At 40.6% G+C, this 25,976-nt stretch overlaps 1 protein-coding gene and 1 long non-coding RNA gene across 2 annotated transcripts in view; one reads left to right on the top strand and one right to left on the bottom strand.

Annotated features, from left to right (window-relative positions):
* Positions 1-7,088, top strand: part of LOC117821032 — a 67,118-nt gene extending 60,030 nt beyond the window's left edge. Inside the window, exon 3 of the long non-coding RNA XR_004632900.1 lies at positions 6,662-7,088. This is a non-coding gene — a long non-coding RNA (uncharacterized LOC117821032). The remainder of the gene's footprint in view (positions 1-6,661) is intronic.
* A 6,895-nt stretch (positions 7,089-13,983) lies between these two features.
* cbln4 (cerebellin 4 precursor) lies at positions 13,984-18,398 on the bottom strand. The gene is made up of 3 exons (XM_034695025.1): positions 17,964-18,398; positions 16,566-16,682; positions 13,984-14,725 (listed from the first exon to the last, which is right to left on the bottom strand). Exons 1-3 carry the CDS (start codon positions 18,228-18,230, stop codon positions 14,528-14,530), a joined length of 582 nt encoding a protein of 193 aa, XP_034550916.1. The 5' UTR covers positions 18,231-18,398; the 3' UTR covers positions 13,984-14,527.
* Positions 18,399-25,976: the final 7,578 nt, after the last annotated feature.

Here is a 25,976-nt window from a genome sequence, read left to right as displayed (position 1 = left end):
GAACAGCTGGCTCTCTGGTGTAGTCAGAACCATCTGGAGCTGAACCCGCTCAAGACGGTAGAGATGACAGTGGACTTCAGGAGAAGCCCCCCCCCCCCTCACCATCCTGAACAGCACTGTGTCTACTGTGGACTCTTTCAGGTTCCTGGGATCCACTATTTCCCGGGACCTGAGGTGGACCTCCCACATAGACACAATCAGAAAAAAGGCCCAGCAGAGGATGTACTTCCTGCGTCAGCTCAGGAAGTTCAACCTGCCCCAGGAGCTGCTGATCATGTTCTACACCTCCATCATCCAGTCTGTTCTGTGTACCTCCATCACTGTCTGGTTTGGCTCTGCAACCAAACTAGACAAACACAGACTGCAACGGACTATAAGGACTGCAGAAAAAATCATCGGTGTCGACCTGCCCCCCATCCAGGACTTGTACCGGTCCCGGGCCAGGAAACGGGCAGGTAGCATCACCGCTGACCCCTCACACCCTGGACACAAACTCTTCAAACTCCTCCCCTCCGGCAGGCGCTACAGATCACTGTGCGCCAAAACAACCTGCCATAAGAACAGTTTCTTCCCCCAGGCTGTCACTCTGATGAACACTAAACCATAACAGTGTCATACCTGTTGGATCAATACTCTCTGTAAATATACATGTAGATACACAATGCAACAATTCTCAAGCAGAATTCCATATTTCTATTTTTTGTACTATTTAACTACTATTTTATAATGTAAAACTACCTCTGCAACTCACCACTGCACTTTATCATATTATTTTAGCCTGTACATATTAGTCAAGCCTATTTGTTGTTTCTTTGTATTTATAGCTGATGTTATTGTTATTATATTTTTATTTTATTTTTTATTGTAGTTCTTATTCTTATTCCTATTCTTATGCCTTGTACAAAGAGAGCACAGTTTACTGAAGTCAAATTCCTTGTGTGTTCAAACATACTTGGCGAATAAAGCTGATTCTGATTCTTTATAAGGCCATACTCCAGGAGCTGCCGTCTTATTTATGCTCCTTATTGACTCCTAAAGTTGTCAGTGGCTGTCATCTTCGGTCCCATGGACAAATTCTTTTTGGCATTCCTCTGACTCGCTCTGTCTTTGGTAAAAGTGCTTTTAATGTCTTTGCTCCGTCTTCTTGGTTTGAGCTTCAGGGTCGCCTGAAACTGGATCGTTTAATTCGATTGGAGGATTTCAAAACTAGGATAAAGGATGATCTGATCAGCTTGTGCACATGTTTTAAAGCTTAACACTGCTAATTTATAAATAAATGTAATAGTTACTTGCCACTTTATGTTTTGTCCTGTTCTATTTGTGAAACTTTTTATGCTGCTGTCTTGGCCAGGACTCCCTTGAAAAAGAGACTTTGTATCTCAATGGGACTATTCCTGGTAAAATAAAGGTTAAATAAAAAATAGGACAACAGCACATCGAACTTGTGACACATTCACTTAAACTCAAACCATATCACCCTGAGCAACCTTAAAGAGGCAGTGCAATATATGAAATAGAAGTCTTTCAAACTTCATTAAAGACTCAATAATACAAATACTTAGACCAAAATAAAATCTCATCCTACAAGACTGTGATCTGCAGTCAGTCTGTGGTGATACAAACACTCCAACATGATGCACTGCCGATGGTTTCTCTCTGACATCAGCCTGGTTCATTGCGGTATCGGCGATACTTTAATTGTTTGACACAAAGTGCATATTACCTTTGACTTGTCAGCTAACAAGTCTTGAAGTGAAACGTGCAATTCAAAGCACAGTGCTGTTGTTATTTCTGTCACAGCAGCAGCAAGAAGCAAGGGATTCAAAAAAATTAAAGCTTAATCACATCACAATTAACACCTTCATGCTAACAGCTTCTGTAATTATACACTGATTTTTGCATGTAGTAATTATTTCTGAACCAATATTACTGCAATCAGCTCAGTTAGACAGATTTGATAATGTAAATAATATTTTGGCTATTTTTGAGTTAGAAAAGAAAAACATGACCTTTTTGGATGATTGTAAATCAAACTTTAATAACTCAAATCTTCATCATCTTTACTTTAATTTATTCTAACATCATTGTGTGCATTTCAAACACACCAAACAAAGAAACTTGCACAAGGTAATAGTCTACTCAAACAACTTTAGGCTCATTTTTTTGAAGTGTGTCTTACTACGCTGATGGAAGCAGATGATCTCACTTCCACCTTCTTCCCTCACTGATTGTCTCCTTGAAATAAAATCTTGGTTCACCTCAAACTTCCTCAAATTAAACAGCAATAAGACTGAACTTCTTCTAATTGGCACAAAATCTACATTAAACAAACTCCATAACTTCTCTATTCCCATCGACAACTCGCCCCTCTTCCCCTCCCCTCAGGTTAAGAGTCTCGGTGTCATCCTCGACAGCACCCTCTCCTTCACCTCCCATATCAACCACGTCACCCGGTCTGCCTACTTTCACCTCCGCAATATTAACCGTCTCCGTCCTTCACTCACTCCCCACTCCACTGCCATTCTTGTTCACAGCCTCTCCTCCCGTTTGGACTATTGCAACTCCCTTCTGTTTGGCCTCCCCCACAAAACCCTCCATAAACTTCAACTGGTTCAAAACTCAGCCGCCCGTATCATCACACGCACCGCCTCCATCCACCACATCACACCCATCCTGCAACAGCTCCACTGGCTCCCCATCACACACCGGATCAACTACAAAATACTTCTCCTCACCTTCAAATCCATACACAACCCTGTCCCTCCATATCTCTCTGACCTCCTCCATACTGCCACACCTGTCCGCACCCTCAGATTCTCCTCCTCCTCCATCCACCTCACTGTCCCCCCCTGCTCGCCTTGTTACCATGGGGAGTAGAGCCTTCAGCGGCTCTGCTCCCCAGTTCTGGAACTCTCTCCCACCTGACCTCCGCAACACTGACTCACTCCCACATTTTAAATCCAAACTCAAAACTCATCTGATTAAACTGGCTTGCTCCATCTGACCACAACTCCTCTGTCCATTCACTTCAAACTTTTTAAATTGTGTTTTATTGACTGTTTGTTATTTAAACTGTTTGTTTTTAATGTTGTAAGGTGACCTTGAGTGCCAAGAAAGGCGCCTATAAATAAAATGCATTATTATTATTATTATTATTATTATTATTATCTCTGAGGTGGACTCAAGTGCACTGTTTCAGTCTCCACAAAGGCCGTGCTTGAGAACTCTCACAATAAAGATATAATTTATGAAATTTCAAGGAGTCCAATTTCTGTTTATCACCGGCTGATTTGGAAGGAAACCAACTACGAGACACAAAAATGAAAAGATGTGGATTTTTTATTTCTAGTGGAAATGCTGCTTCCTATCTGAGGATGCATAAACAGCGAGTGTTACATAATAATTGGCTGTGGATGCACGGATGATGAAAAGTAGAATATACCAAGATTTTTCTCAGTCGTATAACGGAACAAGAGGTGCTGTGGTGTTGAAACCTCTGAAAATGACACATGCAGATTCAAACCAAGATATCTCACCACTTTTCCTTATCATCTGACACCTTCCTGCCCATTCAGGTGATAGAAGTCCATTAAAATACAGTGATCCGCTGCAATCTGGTTCACAAATGTAAGGGTGGTAGGAAAGCCTTATGAATTTGAACTCCTGATATTCGCTTGATAATTTCAGGACATTCAGGTGGTGAATGTGGAAATTTCCCAACTATCATTGTCACACATCGGCTCACCACGACCTCTCACGGATAATTTTGGCAGGAAAAATATCGACTCAGGGTGGATGGATATGAGCTTTTGTGTTCACATCATAGACTATGTGAAACATGGATGTGGCCATATAGGGCAGTACCTTTTAGACTCCTGGCAAACTGCTACAATGCTCCTGTCACTCAAGTCAGCCATGATCTTAATTATGCAAAACTTGTAGTTCACACCTGTACCATGTATTTCCATCCATCCATTATCTTGACCGCTTATCCTGTTAGGGGTCACGGGGGGCTGGAGCCTATCCCAGCTGGCTTCGGGCGGAAGGCAGGGTACACCCTGGACAGGTCGCCAACCTATCACAGGGCTAACACAGAGAGACAGACAACCATTCACGTACACACTCACACCTACGGGCAATTTAGAGTGATCAATCAACCTGAGCATGTTTTTGGATTGTGGGAGGAAGCCGGAGAACCCGGAGCGAACCCACGCATGCACGGGGAGAACATGCAAACTCCACACAGAAAGGCACCCGCCCGGCCGGGGATTCGAACCAGGAACCTTCTAGCTGTGAGGCAACAGCGCTACCCACTGCACCACCATGCAGCCTACCATGTACTTAAATAGAGAAATGAGCTATTCAGACCAGGCTGTAAACATGGTTAACTTTGCTGTAAAAATTGTAATTTTAACATGGGTGTTAATGCTCGGCTCTTTTCCCCAGGACCTCTACAGGACCTCACTAACTTTCCCCAAACAGCTCAGAGTTTAGCCAAACAGCTCAGTCTGACACCCAGAGCCGAGCTCCTCTGTGTGCACATACTACACTTCAGCTTCCGCTGCTCTGGGTGTCCCATGGTCCTGATGCCCCGGACACTATGGAATGATAAAACTGATAAATGATAGAAGTCCTGATCCCGAAGTATTTTGTAACTCAGCACTCAGAGACCATTTGATATGAATAATTTTCAGATTCTGGAGTTTTTATGTCTTCAGATTCAGAGTCAGACGGCTCAGACATGCAGGCTGTGAACTCTCTCTTGACCTGTCAATCAAAGAGTTAGGCCACGCCCACACAGTCCTGTAAGATGCAATGAACTGGAAAATAAGCTGCTTTTGAACAGAGTTTTTTCATAGTTGTGGATGTTTATTTTCACTCAGATTTTTGTTGAAGCTTGATTACACATTTAATTTTGATTCTATGTGAATTTTAAACATTCCATTTACATTTCCTGAGGCTGTAAGAGTGACCTTGCTAACTGTTGAAACATAAAAAGAGTCCTCACGAATGCATCCTATTTTATTATGTATTGTGATAAAAAATAAACTCATCAGATTTGTGTTTCATGAAAAACTAAAAGCCTCTGTGAGAGGTGCACTTGGCTGACAGTCACCAGTTAACAGGGTCACACTTTACACTGGAACACCAGCGGCGTCTGTAGCTGCAAGCTCTTAAATCTCTTCTTTATCTGACCTCAGTTCAATCAGGTTTGAGTGTAATTAAAAAATGTTAACTGATGAACATCTGAACCCAGATTTCACTGTGGAAAATGTGGTTTTGTGCCAAGGTTATGCCCAAATAAGTCAATTAAGGCTCAAATTGGAGAGGTAATTAGTACATGAAAGTTTTAATTACGAGCAGCAGGAACAGATTTCATCTTATCATTAATACTAAGGGGGAATTATCAGACAAATAACTCTGCTGACTAGCAATTTAAAAACAGAATCATTATTACTCAATACTCTGATCTGTATCGGTGCACTTTGCTATCTGGACTTAGTTCTCTGGCTTGTTTGTTATGATCCAGGTCTCAGACGTAGCAGTCTTGTGAGCTCCTCTTTGACATGGGATGATTTCTTATTTCTAGACACAAATTTGTCTTGATATGTAACAGTCGGTACATGTCCACAGATATTGCAGTCTTAGGCATGCTGGCTTGTGTGCTTAATCACTCTCTGGTGTACATGCTGGTTTCTGAACTAAATATCCGTCCACTTACTGATGCCTTCTATCCACTCAGTGATTTCACACGGAGCTGGAAGTCGATAATTGTTCGTCAAAGTGAGTTTGTTTAGGTAATAGTTGCAGCTTTGAGGGTTATCTATATGGGGATTCCTTGGTTTTTGTAGCCAGCCTCTAGTGGACACTCGAGGAACTGCAGTTTTCAGCACTTCAGCATTGTGTACACACAAAAACGTGGCGTACGCTCTTTTTCACGGCAAAGTTCAGATGTATCAAGAGTCAAATGACCGTGGAAATGTGCAGTGCCTCATGCCAACTTCATGGCTCAGCTGTTGATCCTTGCGCACAGATGCATACATCTGGATATTTTCGTGCGTACGACATTTTCTGGATTTGAGCCTACGCCATGTTTCAGTAGGAAATCCATGCAAGTCTTTGTACATGAAGCCCCAGGTGTTGCTGCCTGCTTCACTCACACACCCTCTTGGACAATGTCGTATTTCAAGTGCAGTGCCTGAGTGAAAGAGGCTCGAGCCAGCTGATAGAAATAACGGCTTTATGAAGGGAGCAGGAACTTATGGTGCTGTCACTTCTGAGAACAAGCTCATTGCTCTTTTAGTTTTGTAGAGAACAGGGGTTACATTAGACTGAGAGGATCTCTTTCTGCCTCAGACGGCTGAAAGGCTGAGAAAGTGGGTTAGAGGCTGAGGCGGAGAGAGAGAGATGTTAAGACCGAACCAACCAAAGTGTTACTGTCTCACAACAACAACCAGGTGTTTTTTTTTTTATTGTTGCAGGGATTAAGGTCTGGAGAAGTTCCTCGTGTCACTTTGGGCGTGTTGGTGGATGATAATGCACCCTGAGTTTTATTAGTAGTCTAATGGTTGTTGATAACACATAATAATAATGATTCTACCTGACATCCATCCATTTAACAGCCATGTAATACTATCTCATGCTTCTTCTACAAATACAGCTAACCCAGGGACATGGTGGCCTGTAACTTCAGCAGAGCAAAGTGATCTAATGAGGATCTAATGGAACGAAGTAGAGGAGCTTCACTTCACATGATTCAGAGAAGGACTGACGATGCTGGCTCCGTTTCAGCTCTTTGATGCTGCTGGAAAACAAGAGTTCTACATTCACAGACATTCATTCAAGTTGCAGAAGTCCCCGCACATTGTGCACCAGATAAATTATGCATATACATACAACACGCAGGATGTGAGTAGCTACTTGAGATTTTAGTATCATTCTTATCACATCCTGGCATGTTCTGTACAGAAGCAGAGTTACATAGAAGTGTTTTTGTTCACTGCACATTAACTCATTCATCTGAATAACGATGCATGAGATAATCTACTGAAGCTGAATTATTCAATCAAATAAATGATCCAAACTTGTAACAGTCAGTAAATGAAGAAATGGATGACATACTATAGTTGCAGTCATTTAAATTACACATACAGGATATCATCTTGTCCCATTTCTTGTTGAAAAACAAGAGTATCATGTAATTTTCTTGCCCAGGGTAATATAATAATTGGTAAACAACAACAGGAGAAAAAAACAAAACTTTGAAAAATGACTTGATAAATAGATTTTATAAAATCATGACTTTATTTGTATTTATAGCCAGAAATATTCCATACATGATCAGCTGGCACATTTAATTATTATCACATTGAAACCTTTAGTAACACTTAATATTCAGGTGCACATATTTACTTTTAGGAAGTTGCTATAAGCATTAGTGTTGGACGCATCTTGGCTGTTTGTTAGTCATTATATAAAAGCACTTATTAATTAATTCATTTTCTACGACTTAGGACTTTAACTACAATCCCACTTCCAAAAAAGTTGGGGAAACTAAAAGAAATGTGATGGTTTGCAAATGGAAAAAAAGCTTATATTTAATTGAAAATACCGCAATGTCAATGTATCAAATTTTGAAACTGTATAACTGAATTGTTTCATGAAAAATGGATGCTCATTTTAAATTTGATGCCTGCAACACGTTTCATAAAAGTTGGTACCAGGGGCTACAGAACACCGAAAAATGTGTGTAATGCTAAAACAAGCACCTGGAGGAACATCCCCCAAATAATGAGTTTAATGATCAACAGGTTGGTGATGTGATTGGGTAGAGTAAGGACTTTCCAGAGAGGCTGAGTCTTTCAGAAGAAAAGCTAAGAAGAGGTTCACCACTCTGTGAGAGACTGCGTGAGCAAATAGTTCATAAAAACTACATTTCATTTTAGTATTTCATCGTCTACAGTTCATAATATCATTAAAAGAGTCAGAGATTATGCAGATATCTCTTTACAAAAGAGAAAAAGCCTAAAACCAATATTGGCTCGCCATGATCTTTGGGCCTTTCAGCTAAACAGCATTAAAAACAGACATGACTCTGTAGTGGAAGTCACCGCATGGGCTCAAAATCCCTTCAAACCCCATTTTCTGTGAACAGTTTGTCACTGCATTCACAAATGCAGGTTAAAACTGCACCATGCAAAGATGACACCATACTTGAATATATCCAGAAATGCTGGTTACATCTCTGGGTCTAAGCCTGAGGTGGAAGACTGTCCTGTGGTCTGATGAATCAAAATCTGACATTCTTCTTGGAGATCTTGGACTCTCCTCTACAGTAGAGCAACCACCAGGCTTGTTATCAGCGTTCAGTTCCAAAGCTAGCATTTTTAAGGTAAAGGGATCCATAAGTTCCCATGGCATGGTTAGCTTAAACATCTGGGAAGGCAGAATTAATGCTGAACAACATGTGCAAGTTTTGGAGCAAGAAATGTTCCCACCCAGACAATGCCGTTTGCCTTTTACAGGGAAGACCATGCATATTCAGCAAGAGAGTACCAAACTACATTCTGCACATATTACAACAGCATGGCTCTGTAGTAGAAGAGTCCACCTATTAAACTGGCCTGCCTGCAGTCACAACTTGACACCCATTGAAAATATTTGGTGCTTCATGAAACAAAGAAATAATAGAAAGAAGACCTGAACTGTTGAGCAGCTTAAATCCTATACCAGGCTATATTAAGACAACATTTGACTTTAAAAATTCCAGAAACTGGTCTCACTGGTTTCAATACTGGTCTCATTGGTTTCAATACTGGTCTCATTGGTTTCAATACTGGTCTCATTGGTTTCCAAACGACAAACGAGTGTTGTTAAAAGAAAAACTGATGCAACACAATAACAAACATGTCCATGTCCCAACTTTTTTGAAACGTGTTGCTGGCATCAAACTGAAAATTGGCATATAGCCTTCATAACATATATTTACATATTTCAGTTTCAACATTTGATTTGTTGTCTTTGCACTAATTACAATCAAACATAGACTTTAAATGCAAACCCTCAAAATCTGTTTCTATCCACATTTTACATCATGTCCCAACTTTTTTGTGACTAGGGTTGTGAGAGTTTATACTTTAATAACCTTCTCAGTACAGATTAGTTATACTAAGTAAGGTAGTTTTTGTATTTAAGTTATGATGTCTTAAGCCGCCGTGCACAGTCTGGGTCTCATAAATTGCAGGTTAATGTCCTACTAGTCGTAAATTGTGGTCATAAGGTGTTAATAAATGCTTTTTGAATACTAAGAAAAAGCCAACATGCTGCTAACACTTCTGATAAACAACCAGTTAAAGGCTAATATGTGCATCTCAGTATTACATAATACCAAACCTTTTAAATCAAAGATTTACATCTGCATCATTTAAATCAAAATGAAGTAATATTTCAATTAACTAATGAAGCTATTTTCATTTTAGTGGCACCGTCCAGCTTCTGTAGTGGTTTTTAATAAAACAATGTGCGCACATACAAAGGAAGGTACTGCAAACCTGCAAACCTAAAAATATAAATTGTTTTAGTTTGGCAAAATAACCATACAGTGTCATAAATAATAGCATGGTGAGTCAATAAATGCCACAGTTTATCCCCTCAGAGCTCCATCAGTGAGTATGTTTGCACGTTTGTTTTAACAGATGTTGCAGTTTAGTGACAAAACTGCACTTTTAAACCTTTAAGAGGATTTTTTTTTTGAGCTGCACACTGCTTTAATTTCTACTTTTCCCTTTTTATTCACACAAACATACAGAAAAAAAACCCCTCTCCATCAAACACTTTATCATCTATGGAAAAATAATGTCAGAAATGCCAAGGACAACTTCTCAATCACTGACAAAAGCACGTCTGCAAACAACTCGATTTGATCAGAGAAAGTGAACAGCGGGAATGCTTCTGGAGAGGCTGAACCTGACGCGTGAGCAGATTTATTACTTCAGGGTGAAATAATGATTCAAATAAACACTCGAGAAAAGCCTCGGCAAGCTTTTTAAGTTGATTTTAACAATGCAGCTCTGCAGTGCACCAGCAGCACACACACTGCAGAGAGGCTGACAGTAACTCAGCTGTACAGACATGAAGGAGAGAGCCATCACATAGAGCCACAATTAAAGAGTTTATTAAGTCATCACTTATCCCGGGCTGCCCGCTGAACTGCCCTGTTTATCCTCACACCCTATGACAGGTATTTGTCTATTGGCAGTGTGTTTAACCAATTTATTTTCCAATGCCCATTAAACTTAATTAAGGTCCATTAACTTAACAAGTCCACCACTGCAGGGTCTATTAAAACTCAGGTATAATTTACAATCATTTCTACTTATTCTAAACAGCAAATACGTTTGAGAAGAAACGTCATTCTGCCTGAATTATGTTTATTTATTCTGACGTTAAGAAAATACCCTCCTTTAAATCTGTGAATTTGGCAGGTCAGGAAAAGTTCAATGCAGCAGATTGTGTTTGTTTTCTCAACATCTGCTCACACTGACACAAATAAAGCATTATAAACACTGTGCATGGTTTTTGTAGGCACTCAGTTACTTGGTAAGGTCGGGTTTAGATTCATGTTAAACAGTGTGAAGGCAATAGAGAATTGAGGCACATTATTATTCTTTTTTTTTAATTAACCAAACTATAATATTTCAGGAAGCTTTAAACTGATTGTGTTGGTCACTTCAGGGCAGCAGAAACACACTGGAAACACTCATTATGGTTGCCAAACAGCGGTCTATTTACAAACTCAGTTTCAGGCATGTTTGTGCACAACCCTCGAATTTGACTCCAGTGTTATTCCTCTGCAAGTTTTGGCCTGGACTCACTCCTGAAGAACATCCGCCTCTTGAGCTGCTCCACCAGCAAGTCACTGGCACTGACTCTCCCTGGTGTGGTAGCTGGGATGGAAGCACACTCTGACTTAATCCCAACATTGCTGCTGGAAACAGGTCTCTGTTGCTGTTGAGGATGTGGGAGTGAACTAAATCATCATATTCCTTGTTGCAGGTTGTAACACCAAAACAACAACAAGACATGAAGAGTAAACAGCTGCATAGACCTGAAGGTGTCTGAAACACACCACTCACACATGAGAAGTCGTGACCACTTGGTTGCTGCAACAACTGAATTTCCTCCCCAGGGGATCAATAAAGTGATATCTTATCTTATATTATCTTAACATCAAATACTTATTCTTGTCAAGGAAGTTAAGTCGTTTCTGTGCCCTAAACCTAACTCAGAGTTCAGGATTAGAGTTTTATTCCAATTTTGTACCAAACAAGTTGAAAAATAAAATACTATATTTGTAACTCATGAACATAGTCCAGGCAAGAATTATGTTTCCCTCAAAATGGATTTGGCAAAACAAATTTGTGAATTATTGATCAAATTTGTCAGAGGCAGGTTAGACAGGTGAAGTGACCTCCATATGATGAATGGAAAGAGAAAAATCAGTTTCAGCAGCAAAACTGAAATGACCAGATATATGATCAAACTGACATCTTAAGGCTGATTTATACTTCTGCGTTGAATCGACGGCGTACCCTACGCCGGGGGTCCGCGTAGCTCCCGTACCTACACCGAGGCCTACGCACGTAGCTGATGTGCACCTCCTCCAAAATGTAACTCCCCGTAGAGCCGACGCGGACCGCAAGCTCTGTGATTGGTCCGCTCGGCGGCTTTGTCTTTCCCGCATTTATAGCATTTCCGGGATCCCGGACATCGGCCGTGTATTTCATCTCCTCCTCTCTATTCTTCATGTAATCCTGTCTGTATGATAAACAGCAACATGTATCAGCTGTAGATTAACATAACAAGCTCTGAATCTCTGTGGAAAAGTAAACAGAGATCGTAGCGGGGCCGGAAGCAGGCGGCCGGCTATCAGAGAGACCGCACTGCCCTCAGGCGTTTCGGCGGAGATTTGCTGCGCGACACGGACACACCGACGCACAAGTATGTGGTGCTCATGTCCGCGTCAGCCCCTGCTGCGTAGGGGAGACGCAGAAGTATAAATCAGCCTTTAGTCTGGGTTGCGTCAAATAAAATATAACACGACTTTTGTTTCGCTTACTTTTCCACGAGACCGCCAAGACTCCTTTTGTTGTGGTTTTGTGCAGGTTTGATATAGCTGTGGATCAAGGCCAAATTAAAGCTGCTGTTGGTAGGAATGGTGTAAAAAATGTTACTTTTTTTCTGCTGGGTTTGTAGAAAAGGTCATAATGCCCATCGGTACTCCATCGGTAAGTGAAGTAATTTGAGATTATGGCGAAATCTCTGTTTTCCAATGCCTTTGTATCAAGCAATGTTATTATTCCCCTCGTTCCCATTAAGATGGACCAATCATAGCTAATCTCCAATCCTCTGTCCTGATTGGTTAAGGGGCGGCCCCTACTACGTCCTCTGATTGGTTTTGAGTCCAGCACTATCATGACTGCACACGCTGATCTGTGTTGGGGGGCTAAGAGGAAATCTGGTTGGGAGGGATAGTGTTGACATTCAAAGTTCCTCTCTCTGAACAGATGTTTACTCTGTGAGTACCAACAGCAGCTTTAAGGGTGACATAAATTGAGATTTCAGAATAAAGTCACAATTTACATGAAATAACAAAACTGTCATTTAAAGAGAATAAAACCGAAAAGAAAAACTAAATCTACAATAAAAGTTGTAAAATTGTAAATGAACAGGATTAAAGTTGTACATCTGCAAAACGTTTGTAGATTTACTAGGAACAACTTGTAAATTGACAAATCAAGTCATAAAATATTACAATTTAAGCCGTTAATTTATGAGAGAGTCGTAAATTTAAAAGATTAAAGTTGTGAATTTACTCTCGTACTTCATTCTCAGAAATGTATAAGATGAAACTTTGAAATTAACACTGTAAATTTATGACAAAGTTGTCATCTCATAAAAAGAGAAGTTGTGATTTAATGAAAGCCAAGACTTTACACCATGCGGCAACCTCCGGTCTAAAAATATGAGTCAATGCGGAAGTGTTAAAAGCTGCAGTTCATCGAGGATCCGCTTGAGGCTGGCTCCGGAAGTACCGGAAGTCACATACACATGAATGGGAAAAAGACGATCTTTGCAGCATTAATAAACATGTTTACAGCCTGGTACAAAAGATGAGTGTAGTCTGAATAGCTAATTCCTCGATGTCCTCTCACTGTGAGGGGGGTGAATTTTTTTCTAATTCGGCAATTTCGAAGATATTGAGATTACTAGTCTTCCAATGAGAGGCACAGCTGCCTGTGGGAACACTGCAGCTGTTGGCTAGGAGGCTCAAAGCCCGCCTCTTTACGTCACACTGGCTCAACAGAAGCAATATGGCTGCCGCAGCCGATTGGTCTCAAAACAGCTCTTCAGAAACAGATGGGTGACGTCACGGATACTACGTCCATATTTTTTACAGTCTATGCTTTACACTCATAGATGTCTGACTTCATTCCTGTAAATGTATGGCTTCATTCTGAAAACCTTTTTTTCTTCCTTTATAAAGTTTGAAATACTCCCTCATAGTTTGAGATTGTTTTGTTCTGCCTTTGTTGTTTCTTTCTAGTTATCGTGCATCCCTCTGTGATTGGTTTGAACCTTTTTGCTGTCCATTTTTGGTCACTTGTATGTATTTGCAGTTGTTCTGTCTTGCTTAAGGACTTTGTGGCCGTTGTGCAACTTTGTGCTTGTTTTATAACTGAATAGTTGCTTCACATTACGTTTACTTATGTCCCATCATCATCCTGCATGTCTTTAAAATCACTGAAGTCGTTTGGACTCTGAGTCGTTGATCTAATACTCTTTCAGGAACGTTTTGCAGGTGCAGCTTGAGGGTGCAAGGAGTCATGTGGTGCCCTAAACCTGAGCATTAAACTCACTTATGATGTGCTCTTGCTAATTTAATCCCCATTATAATCAAATCTAAAGTAATTAGCTCCGTAAAACAGCTCCCATAATGTTGTATTTCTTATCAGTGCCCTACATCACTCTTATCCCTTCTATTTGGCCGACTCTTGGCCTCAAAAAGTGAGCTCCAGAGAAAACATCTCCCTTTTATGTAGCATTGAAAATACTTCATTGATAACAAGTCACACAAATAACACAAGCATTTATAGTTTACCCCCAAAAGGCAGATGTACTTGAATGCAACAGCCGTCATGAAAAAATGATAACTTCTCCAGCCAGTCGAGGTTTGAAAAGTACTTCTGGGATGTGTTGGCGTTCCCCTCGGAGGCTCTCTGAGTGACGGGAACGTACAGTAGCGATTGGGAACATTTCAAGTCTCTTTCATCTGGACGGGGGCTCAGCACTTCCAGAAATGTGATGATTTCCAAAGTCTTATCTCCTCTCTCGGTTCAGATCCATTTTTCATCTATAATATCTCGAGCACTCACCAAGATCCACCAAGACGCAGCAGCAATGTTTGGATTATACAGTGACAACACATTATGAAGAAGTCAGTAAGCTTACAATCTTCTTTTTTTTTTTACAGTGGGAACACAAGAAAGCCAGAAAATGTTGAGTATTGCCATCCACCAACGAGGTTCCCCTTCTCCAGCTTCAGGTAAACTTTGTCCTCTTTTTCTAGATAGAGCAAAACTCCATTGGTTGCTGCCTCACGCGTTACGTCTTTATCACCCGCGAAGGCAGAGATGACGGGTTTCCCATTCAACATCAAGTTCACCTGGAACACAGAAATCACAATTAGGAACAGTAATGGAAAGAATAGCTTAGAAAATATGTTTTAGTATTGTGTGCATCGTCTTAAATTCTTGGGCCAATTAAACAGGGTCCAATCCAATCCACTACATCTACAGAGGAACTTGCTGTCAATCAGATAAAAAAAAAAGCAAAGGGTTGAATGTTCAGTGAATCTAAGATGAAATATTAATTCTCATTGATTATTTTGAATCCAAGCAGTAAGATAAAAAAACATCAACAAACTTCAGAATCATTTTCTCCCATCAAATTAATTCCCAACTCTTATCTTCATTATATCTTAAAGGACAACTAATGTTATCCCCCCATATAGTGTGTACAATTAGAGTAATGGGCCCCCATGGACAGATCATGATGTTGTTGTTTTTTTTAATTATATTATTGGGCATTTTTCACCCTTTATTGACATATGAAGAGGGAGCAGAGAGTGGGGGAAGACATGCAGCAGATAGTCGAGGCCGGGAGTCGAACCCACGACCACTGTGACAAGGACTATGTGGGCTGGGCGCTTGAACCACGAGCCCAACGGCACCCCAAGGTTGGTTTTTGAACCATGCTTTAAACGTGTATTTCTGGTGTAATAATTACATTTAAACATGGAACTTAAAGGGATTTCTTTGGCTATTGAAAAAACCATACACTGTATAATAAATGGACGCAGTATCCGTGACGTCACCCATCTGTCCCTGAGCGCTGATTTGAAGCATGTGCCATATTGGAAATGCAGAACTCGTCTTGTTATATAACAAAAAACTGAAAATAAAGCATTTAAAGAAACTGCTAACAAAAAAAAAAAAACAGATTAACCTGCTATCTGAGATTATTCATTACAGTAGCTCACTGAACGGTGATAAACAAAATGCATTGCTATCAATATTAAAGTTAGCAGTTACTACAAAAAAAGAAAAAGAAAAAAGTAATGCAGAACTCAACCTAACTTCTGTTGAGCTACAGTGAAGTAAAGAGGCGGGCTTTGAGCCTCCTCACTAACAGCTACAGTGTTCCCGCCTGTCAATCAAGTCAGCTGTGCCTCTCATTGGAAGACTTGTAATCTCAATATCTTTGAAATACCACGTTATAAACAAATTCACCCCCCTACAGTGTGTGCCGATAGAGAATGAGCTATCCAGACTACACTCGTCTTTTCATGTTTATTTCTGCTGCAAAGATCAAATTTTTTGAATGGGTGTTTATGTGGTTTCTGGTACTTCCGGAGCCAGCCTCAAGTGGACACTCGAGGAACTACTTCCACATTGGCTTTATTTTTCAACAACAGAGGTTGCTGCTCAGTCTGGCCCTGAACTCTTTCACTCTTAAAGCTGTTAACTTCTCTATTACATATCATTCATTTTCAAGGGTTTAATCTTTTCATATCTTCTTCTACTAAAATATGGTCACTCATTGAGCCGATGTTTGAATACTCTTTGCAGAATCTCCACTTTGGAAACTGCCCTTTTATATATATAGTTTATTTCTCAAAGACTGCGCTTTTTGTACCAGTTGTTCCCTTCTTCTTATTTGTTCTATTTTATTCCTGTTTCTGTGCACATCGTATTCCCCTCCGGGATGAATCAAGTATTTCTGATTCTGACTGTGATTCTGAATAATTAATCCCTTGCCTCTCTAAGTTATTAAAACTGAGCTGGTAGTACTCTTTAGTTATTTTAAGTGAGGTGTACTGTAAGTTACACCCCCTCTCTGCAGCAGTGATTTACATACAGTCCCTGAAGAAGACATGTGGTCCCCCGTGCAGCACTAAAACAGGTTTACAACAGAATCAATTACACATCCATATGAAGTAGTACCTGTATGGTCTGGCTCTGATACACTTTAATGACATGGAAGTTAAAACTGTAGACTCCTTTCCTCGGGGACAAAAATACTGACTCAAACGTGAAGTAGTTTCCTATATTCACCAGAACCTGCAGAAGAAAGAAAGAAAGACACGTTATGAAAACGGTTTTATATCAGCAGCACTCACACAAAGACTTTCCATTTGAAAGAAGGAGCTTATGGATTAAATATGTAAATATTAAATCAGCAATACACACAGGAATCACTGTTGTGGCTAGCGGACTCGCCCCTGCTCAGACACAGAGTGAGTGTGACACACTTCAAAATTTATTTCATTCAACCTGCTTCTCTGTGGACCTAACCCAACATTTAACTTCGAATGCTCAACAAGAAACTAAAGACACTTTGACCCTTTCTTGTTCTGCATCTTTCAGCGACACATGTAGGATAACCTTACATTTATTGAAGTGATGATGAATTTATAAGTTTCCCATCTTTTTTTCCTGCTTAAAATGATCCACTCTGAACGTGTCAGCCTGGGTAGCACTTAATGCTGTCTCATGAGTGTCGCTAAAAGGTTTAGAGCACCCTATATTCATATTAGACATACAGTATTTATCCACAGTGCTGTGAAAATTTAACTTCAGTGGAGGAATGATTAATAGAGGAGGCAGGAGCTCCTCTCAGCACCTGCAGAGTTGAGTCCCACCTGTTAAGAGACACCTCTGCAGGCTCAAACAGGGACCTTTGACAAACGTTGCTTTCATAGCAACAGCGTGCACATGATCCACACCAATCAGCACACTTTGCAGAGTGTTATGACAGCAAAAAAGATCAGCTTATGTAATTTAAATGAAGGGGCAGCAGATCAGAGGCTTGGTTTTTTTGAATCACACACACCTTACACTGCCCACTGCTGTATGACTAATCACATTCTGCTTGTTTGTGTGTTTGTGGTTTTTTTTTTGGGTGCACTGAGGCAAGGTGAGGTTGTGCGCAAGCGTGCGTGTGCGCAAGCGTTGTGGGGTAGCTTGAGGCAATGTGATGAATGCGTGTGCAGGGCTCTGCAGGGCGCCCGATCCCAAAACATAATCCAGTCACTTTTCCAGCCTGCCTGCGTGTGATATGTGCACTTTTACAGAAGCTACATGCCAACTGCAACTAGCCTCAAACTAAACTCTGGGGGTGCAGCTTCACTCAGTGACACTTTGATATTCTGCAGCACAGATCCAAAGTGAGCTTAAGAATTCAAATTTGTAAGAAGATTAAAAAAAACAAAGGGGGAACATTTGATTTAGAAAGATTTAGTGTCTGGATTCAGGGGGATGAGAAAATCACAGGGAAGCATGGTGCCAAAGTGCAATTTGGAGCAAATTCTAACACTTATTGTTCATTAAAATCGTCTTCACCTGGTCGAAGTAGATTATTCTCGTTTTGTTGCTCATCTCCGAGGGCTCGTGGTTGTTGCTCCGGACTGCAGAGAAAGCCACCTTCGAGTTGGCAGCGCGCACAGAGATGCCGAGCGGAGAGGACGAAGCCTTCCAGTCCGTGGCCGGGTTCGAGTCACACACCACGAGGCATTTCCCCTCCAGGACAATGGGCTCCGTGTCATTCTGAGCTCTCGCCACCTCAGACATCACTGCCCAGCTTAACACCAGTATGAGGGAGTTCACCATGGCTCTCTTCTTCTCACTCTTTATTATAACAGATGTGGCAGCGCAGATCCCAAAAAAAAAAGAGAGACCGTCTCCTGCACCACACAAGTTTCCGAGTCCCTCCGCTCCTGGTCTCCCCGCCGCAGACGCGTCAGACGCTGTAGAAAAAAAAAATCTTAATGCATCCAAATATTTGCCATTATCCGAGTGTGAGGAAAAAAAGAATCCGTATCAAGTTAGATAATCTCTCCTTTGTGCAAACAACCACAAAGATCACCGATTGCGTCTCATTTTCAGGTTGACTTCATACAAAGCGAGACAAAGTAGAGACAGTGTTAGATGTTTCTGAGGAGACTGTTCCAGTCTAAGAGGCGAAGCAGTCGATAAATCGTCCATAGCCTTCACTCCCACTCCGAATAACGCGTCTGACAGCAGCTGTTCCCCGCAGTGATGTTGCTGCGTGAGTGCGCGCAAAAGCCATCCACTTTACGCACGCACATGTGGTTCGAAGTTATAATTAACGGCCCCATGCGTAATTTGCAGAAAGCTTATATTTATTTGATTCTCTTTAAAATAGCCTCCAACTTATATATACATTCAGTAATTGGCTGTGGTAATTACACTGGGAGTATGCAGTGGATGTACAGTTATGTCCTTTTCTTGGATCAAGGAGGAAATCCATAAAATAATTATCTCCAAATATATTTCTGAGGATTGTTCGGTTTGTAATGACTGTAATCTGGATGTGTAGAGCTTTAAAAAAAGCTCTCTGAGGGGGAGTTCTCTTTTTTTTTTTCTTCTCACAGAGCTTCCTGTCCACTCTGGCTTTAGGTTTAATACAGTGACTCATACTTATCTCATTGCACAGGTGGGCTGAAATCTTTCTCTTTGAATTCCACAAAAAGTCAGTGATGGGACCTTTTTAGTCTTTCCATGCCTGTATGTGTGACGCCACCCCTGTCTTCAGTCCACCTGCAGAAAAAAAAAAAAAAACACCCTGAGCTTGTTGTTTTGTTGCTCTGAAAATAAACATGTCTCACCTTCAGAGTCAATAATGTCATCTACAATTTCTCAAATGATCCAGGAGAAATGAAAATCCAATGTAGACATGCGTCACTTTCACTTAAATAAGGATCTCTGGTGTAATGCATTTATGTCCAAGCATCCTGGGCTGCACCTGTCTGTCACCTGCATTACATCAACAAGTCATTCAACGTGTCCAGTGACAATATTGACAAGATCAGAGCACATCACCTCTGTCCTTGTGTCACTGCGGGCCCCAAAACAAACAGCAGATCAATCAGATGTCCTTCCTCTGACTTACAGAGAGATCTAGCACCATCACTTTTAACCCCAGACAGAACAATACAACTTAATCTCCATTTAAAGTGCTTTAGTCATTTCAGTGTGATATAAGGACATCATATGCTCTTTAAACAGGTCCATAAATTCCTGATAATGTGCATCTACGGGGAGAAATTTTAATTCAGGGCTATTTTGACTTAAATGAAAGCAGGTGTTTAATTCTCTGCACTTCGAGTAATTAATTTAAATTAATTTGTGAGTATGATTCCTTATCGGTGCATTTCAGGTCAGCTAAACATGCTAATGTGTCAAAATCCTCTAAAGGCAAGCTTACACTTCCACTCAGGATGAGGTTTGAGTGGTGCATGTTCATTTACATTTGTCTGGGAATCAGCTACTGCTTTAAAAGTCGAACAACAACAGAACTCTAAAGTGGATGGATGTTTTAGTAACTATATTTCCCTCAATTTAAGAAGCTTTTCACACACTTGAAACAACACGACTTCTTCTTTTTGGAGTTTAAACTTTAACTGCTAATTTAAAAAAACAAGAAGAAAAAAGAAAATAAATGAAAATGGAATTTGGAAAAACAAAGAAGAGCACTCCTCTTGGCAGTGTTTGGCACAGATTGTCATATCACTGTGTTAAATCACATGATTATCCACTGAGCACATGCTGTGATGTGGTGTGCAGAAAAAAGACAAATTAACTGACTATCAAATATCACTGTATCACCTTCACCAATCATTTTCAGATATAGATTAAAGCTTCTTGAACTCTTCTAAGACTCTGTTTTGAAGTTATTGGAAGAAACAGCCCAGTAAAATAAAGTCTAACGTGTTGATCAATGTGTTTTTTAACTGGAATAATTTCTCCTCTTTGGCATTTATTTGCCTAGTTGTTTGCTTGTTTGTATTTATGTGTCTTGGCAGGCTGTAAACTGAATTGGCCTTCTGGGTAAATAAAATTGTCTGAATAAATATATGCCTTTTAGTTTTACTCAGACCTGATACGATGATGTCAATGGGTTGCAGATGCACCCTTTTTAAGGCGTCCCTTCCTGTTTCCCTGGGACCAAAATGTGTCTAATAATTATATATGTCTTTGCAAGTTGTTAGACAGTGTGCAGGAGTTGTGAATTTAATGATGAATAATTAGCTGCTACCTGTTAATACATAGAGACAAGTCGTTCACAGGAGGGTTTAAAACTGTACAGAAAAACTGTTTCCAAGACGCCTAGGTATCTGGAGCCTGAAGGTTGATTTATAACCTCAGATACATTTTTCTTTCAAAATACAAAAATAAGACATAAGTACAACTCACAATCCAGCAGCATATGGCATTCATCAAAAGATGGAGAATGTCTCAGCTGCTGTGGAGAGCAGAGCATTTACAGAAAGGTAAAGTGTTCTTTTACATCATGGGAGTTTATCAGATTTATATCAATGAATCAATCAAATGCGAAATCATGACAAACATTATCTGAGGGCACGTCTATTATAAAGTCTTATTTTATTTACAGAGCATGAATCCACCTTGACTAAACACTGTGCAGCAGCTGCAAGGAGGAAACTTTTCAACGCAGAAGCTTTGAGCAGAAGCAGACTCACGTTGAAGAGCCATCTGCCTGGACTGGACTGATTTTATCTTCACATCCTGAACACATCCACCAAAACTAATGCTCTGACAACAAATTTAAAAACTCTTCCAAACACTTTGGGAGAGGATTTTTTAATTGAAATATTATAATCTAGCTTCCTCTGCCACTTTCCTCAAAGAGGCAACCTCCCATGTGAGAAAATTAAGCCAATGTGAAAGTGTCAAAAGCTTCAGTTCCTCAAGTGTCCACTGGAGGCTGGCACAAAAAGCCAGAGAGAATTAGGCACTACGTTAAAATGCCCATTTATATCAGGGAAAGACATTTTTTTTTAAAAACTACTTCTTTATTTCATTTCTTCACACTGTAAGTGGATGAGAGGGATAATATGAAGGCTAACCCAGGGACTTCCACCAGATCCATGTCTGGTCCGCCTCTGATTTGCTGCGGACCGGCTCCATGCTCTCTCATCCGTCAACACCCACCGGTTGCATTTTCAGAACGCAGCACAGAGCAGGACCGCCAGACAGCTGCAGTCATGAGACAGAGGTTTTCCCTCTGTAACCACTGAATCAAGGATTCTCCTCCTCCTCCTCTCCTCATCCATGTTGTCTTTCTGGTCCTCTGAAAACCTCTGACCTGTTGACTCCAGGCCTGGCTCCGCTCATCATGACGGTTTGTTGTTGTAGTTAAGTGAAATACGATCTGGTGATAACACAGAGTGTTTTATTCTGAAAACTAACCGGATGTTTTCATTTTGTTTTGGTGCCTGACTTCCTGTCCCGCTCCATCTGCTCTGTTGAGATTGATGCGTCGTGCTCCAGCACTCTGGCAAAAATAGAAGTCTTGTTTATCTAATCCGGAGGGCTCCAACCTGCCGGATCAGAGACGCAGACGGAATGTAACGGAGTGGATCCAGTGGAAGTTAACACATTGAATAGAATAGGAACCTATAAGAGCAGTTGCCGTGACAGATCAGAGACCGACCGGACAGGGACCTGGTGGAATTTGGTCATAACAGTTCTAAATGGATTTGCATAATTAGGGGCGTGGCAACTTGACTGACAGGCAGGCTATTGTAGCTGCTGGCCAGGCGGCTAAAGCTCCACCTCTTTGAATGAAAGTAAGTTGGGGTCAGCATTTTTAATTTGGCGACACAATCATTGGGCTTCAAAATGTTCGTCCAGAAGGCAGTGGGTGACATTACAGAAAATATGTCTGTGTTTTCGACGGTCTATAATTTCTCCAATGTTTCCAACCCCAGCTATAAAAATAACCCTCCATAGAGTAATGATTATTGGGCGTAAACATAAATAAACCCTTAGTCGTGTCCTTGAGTCTGCTTCAATGAGCTGATAGTTTATTTTTAACATTTTATTAAAGATTTAAAATGATTCAAAGGTTTGTTTACTATAACAAACTATATTTATTTGGAGAGGCGAGATGTGGCGATGTGAAAAAGCTCAGAGAGATAAACAAGAGAGTCAAAGATTGGAATAAATGTGAGATAAGAAATATAGATAAACAACAGACAGACAGATGGATCAACAGACTTTAGAAATGGTGCTTTAATTATTGTCATTGTGAAGGGAGCTTTTGTGCTATTAAACTAAAATAAGCCTCAATCCTGAAAAGCACATTTGGTGTTGGGGATTCATTTGCTTTCTCATTAAATCCATGCTTATGAATGCAGCCTTTTGATCTCTGAGACTGAGCAACAACAAATCATTAGGTTACACTGCTGAAAGTGATGAAAAATGGACGAATTTTAAACAGCCAAAAACCAAACGAAGCTGAACGCTGACACAAATCAGGCTGTGCCAACACACGGTGGACCGAGCAGTGTTTCACGTCTGAATGTTTGGAACCAGGACAGACTGAGAGCATGCAGACAGTACAGCTGGTCACCAGCAGATTTCAGGTGGTGGTCTGCATGAAGAAATGGAAATTAATTAAGTCAGCAGCATTTGTATTCAGCAGACAGCCAACGTAATGGAAAAATCATTTGATTAAGATTTGCGTACCACGGTGTTTGAAAGCAGAACAGAAAGCTGTATATCTGATACATTCTGAAGTCTTTAATTTATTCAGCTGGACATGGTTTCTTATATTCTTGTAGCACTCACACAAATGTGACTCTCGTTCTGTTTTTGGGCATTAATCCATCTGTAAATGGAAGCATTCTGCGGGTATCAGCACCCCGACCTGAAAAGCTGCCATTTTGTAAGACTCGTGTCACCACCCGGCTCTGTACCATTTGTCAGAGCCTAATGTTGTGCATGTCAATATGTTTCCATGGCAATAGAGTTTTCAGAGCCAAGAAGTGAGGGTTTAAAATGTGCCAAGAGGCTCCCCCTGAGAAATCACACAGGGCGAAACTATGTTTTCTAACTTTTTCTTGCAGAAGATGATAAACTGATGCACTGCCTCTTTGTTAAAAATAAAAAGACTTCAGATATTGATAACTCAGATTATCTGATTGCAAGAGGTTGCTGTAATCTAACAAATACAGAAAAACTAGTCCATACATTTGTTACCTCCAGGTTAGATTACTGTAACTCCCTCTTATCAGGCTGCCCCAATAAGTCTCTAAAGATTCTTCAGCTAGTTCAAAAAGCCGCAGCTCGAGTATTGACTAGAACTAGGAAGAGGGAGCACATCTCTCCAGTGTTAGCTTCTCTACACTGGCTCCCAATAAAATATAGAATAGAATTTAAAATCCTTCTTTTAACCTACAAAGCCATTAAAAATCAGGCACCCTTGTATCTTAAAGAGCTCATAGTGACCTATTACCCCTCTAGAACACTACGCTCCCAACATGCAGGCTTGCTAGTTGTACCTAAAATCTCTAAAAGTAGTATGGGAGGTAGAACCTTTAGTTATCAGGCCCCTCTCCTTTGGAATCATCTACCAGTCAGGGTCCGGGAGGCAGACACCCTCTCTACTTTTAAGAGTAGGCTTAAAACTTTCCTTTTTGATAAAGCTTATAATTAAAGCTGGATCAGGCTTGGACCAGCTTTTGTCATGCTGCTATAGGCCTAGACTGCCGGGGGAACTGGCGCACTGACACACTGGGATCCTAGCTCACCCCCTTCCCCCCAACCCCCTCATCACTTACTTTAACTCTGCCTGTCCCATTAAAGTTACTAACCATAGACCTTTCTGGAGTCCCTGAGCTCCATTGTCTCATAGGGTCCTCTGAGCTGCCGTAGACGTCCTCCTGCTGCGGACGATCTGGACTCTAGCTGATACGGACGTGCTGGACTCCAGCGGCAACAGCTTCTACTACTCGTCTCATCACTACCACTTCTCTCTCTTACTCCCCTCTATCTGTCTTTCCGGACCCAACTCGGTCGAGGCATGATGGCTGTCTAACATGAGTCTGGTTCTGCCTGAGGTTTCTGCCTGTTAAAAGGAAGTTTTTCCTCTCCACTGTAACTAGCTAAATACTGCGATGTGCAATGCTCATGATGGATTAAGGTGGGGTCAGACTGAGTCTTACCCTGTCTTGAAGTTGTGTCTCTGTTCATAATTTGACATAGAATACGGTCTAGACCTCCTATGTTTGTAAAAGCGTCTTGAGATAACGTTTGTTGTGATTGGGCGCTATACAAATAAAGATTGATTGATTGATTGATTGATTGATTGATTGATTGATTGATTGATTGATTGATTGATTGATTGATTGATTGATTGATTGATTGTTTGATTGAAATAACAAACATGATAGTGAGATAGGAATAATTAATATACAATCTTGTGAAGAGAGCAATTTTGATGAAAAAGTTTTCCTCAATCCCCAAAATGTGACAGAACTTTCTTTAAAACCCCAGTGAGGAGTTTTTTATTCAATATAAAAAGGACTGAAGTGAATACTGATGCCTCCATGTGATAGATGAATGCAAATGATGACCATCAGAGATAAATAGTAACATCTACTAGTTATTGCTGTCATAACAGTAATCGGTCAATTTTATTTATATATTTATTTCCCTTAGTTTTTATCAATGTCATCATGATTAATAATTGATTATTGTTGTTACTATTATAATTATACTTTTACTTATAATTGTTATAGATTTTTTTAAATTATTATTATTAATTTTCTATCTGTTAGGGTCCTTTTCTCTTTCTTTAGGTGTTTATGACCCTGTCCTCTTCTATTACTCCCCTATGTACACTGCCATATGGTGTGGGGTGGGGGGGTGGAGGGGGGTCAATGACATGGCTGAACCATCACTTATGCTGCGTTTTCAAATGTCAAAGCCACTGTAAAACAACCAATACACAATTGATCAAAAAAAAAAACAGTAATCGGTTACCAGTGAAAGTAACTTCAGTGTTACCTCTAGTTGCTTCAGTACATTTATTAGTTTGCATATTAGTTAACTGATGATTCCTCTGACAGCAGCAGACTCAACAGTTGATATAGGAAACATGTCTTCAATGGCATACTTACTAAAAGTGTGTTTCATCCTCCCTGGCTCACAGGATTGTGGAGCTGGCTGTGATTTAAAATCAAGCCGTGTCTGTTTGGATGGAGTCACTCCTCCTTGGTCTGCTGAGCTGCACCTGGGTCACCGGTGTTTGCAGCACCAGGTTCTCTGGAAGCTAGCTTAGAAGAAGCTTCATGTTTGGATAATGTTGTGTTGGTGGTGCAAAGTTTGCCTTCCTTCACATGGATTACAACTCACCATAGGTGCAACTTGAGCTGCACTACTGTTACATTTGCCATACGACATATACCCACAATCCCAAGACAAAGTCTCCTCCCAATTAGTCGGTCTATTTAAGCTGCAAGATTTCCTGTCCCTGCCTCTGCTTTGCCAATGGCACTGCTGAGATGCACCAGTGCTGTGCACCAC

Source organism: Notolabrus celidotus, chromosome 11 (genome assembly GCF_009762535.1).
Source record: "Notolabrus celidotus isolate fNotCel1 chromosome 11, fNotCel1.pri, whole genome shotgun sequence".
NCBI lineage: Eukaryota > Metazoa > Chordata > Actinopteri > Labriformes > Labridae > Notolabrus > Notolabrus celidotus.
Note: the sequence above shows the minus strand (reverse complement) of the source record. Positions and strands in the feature narration are given on the sequence as shown.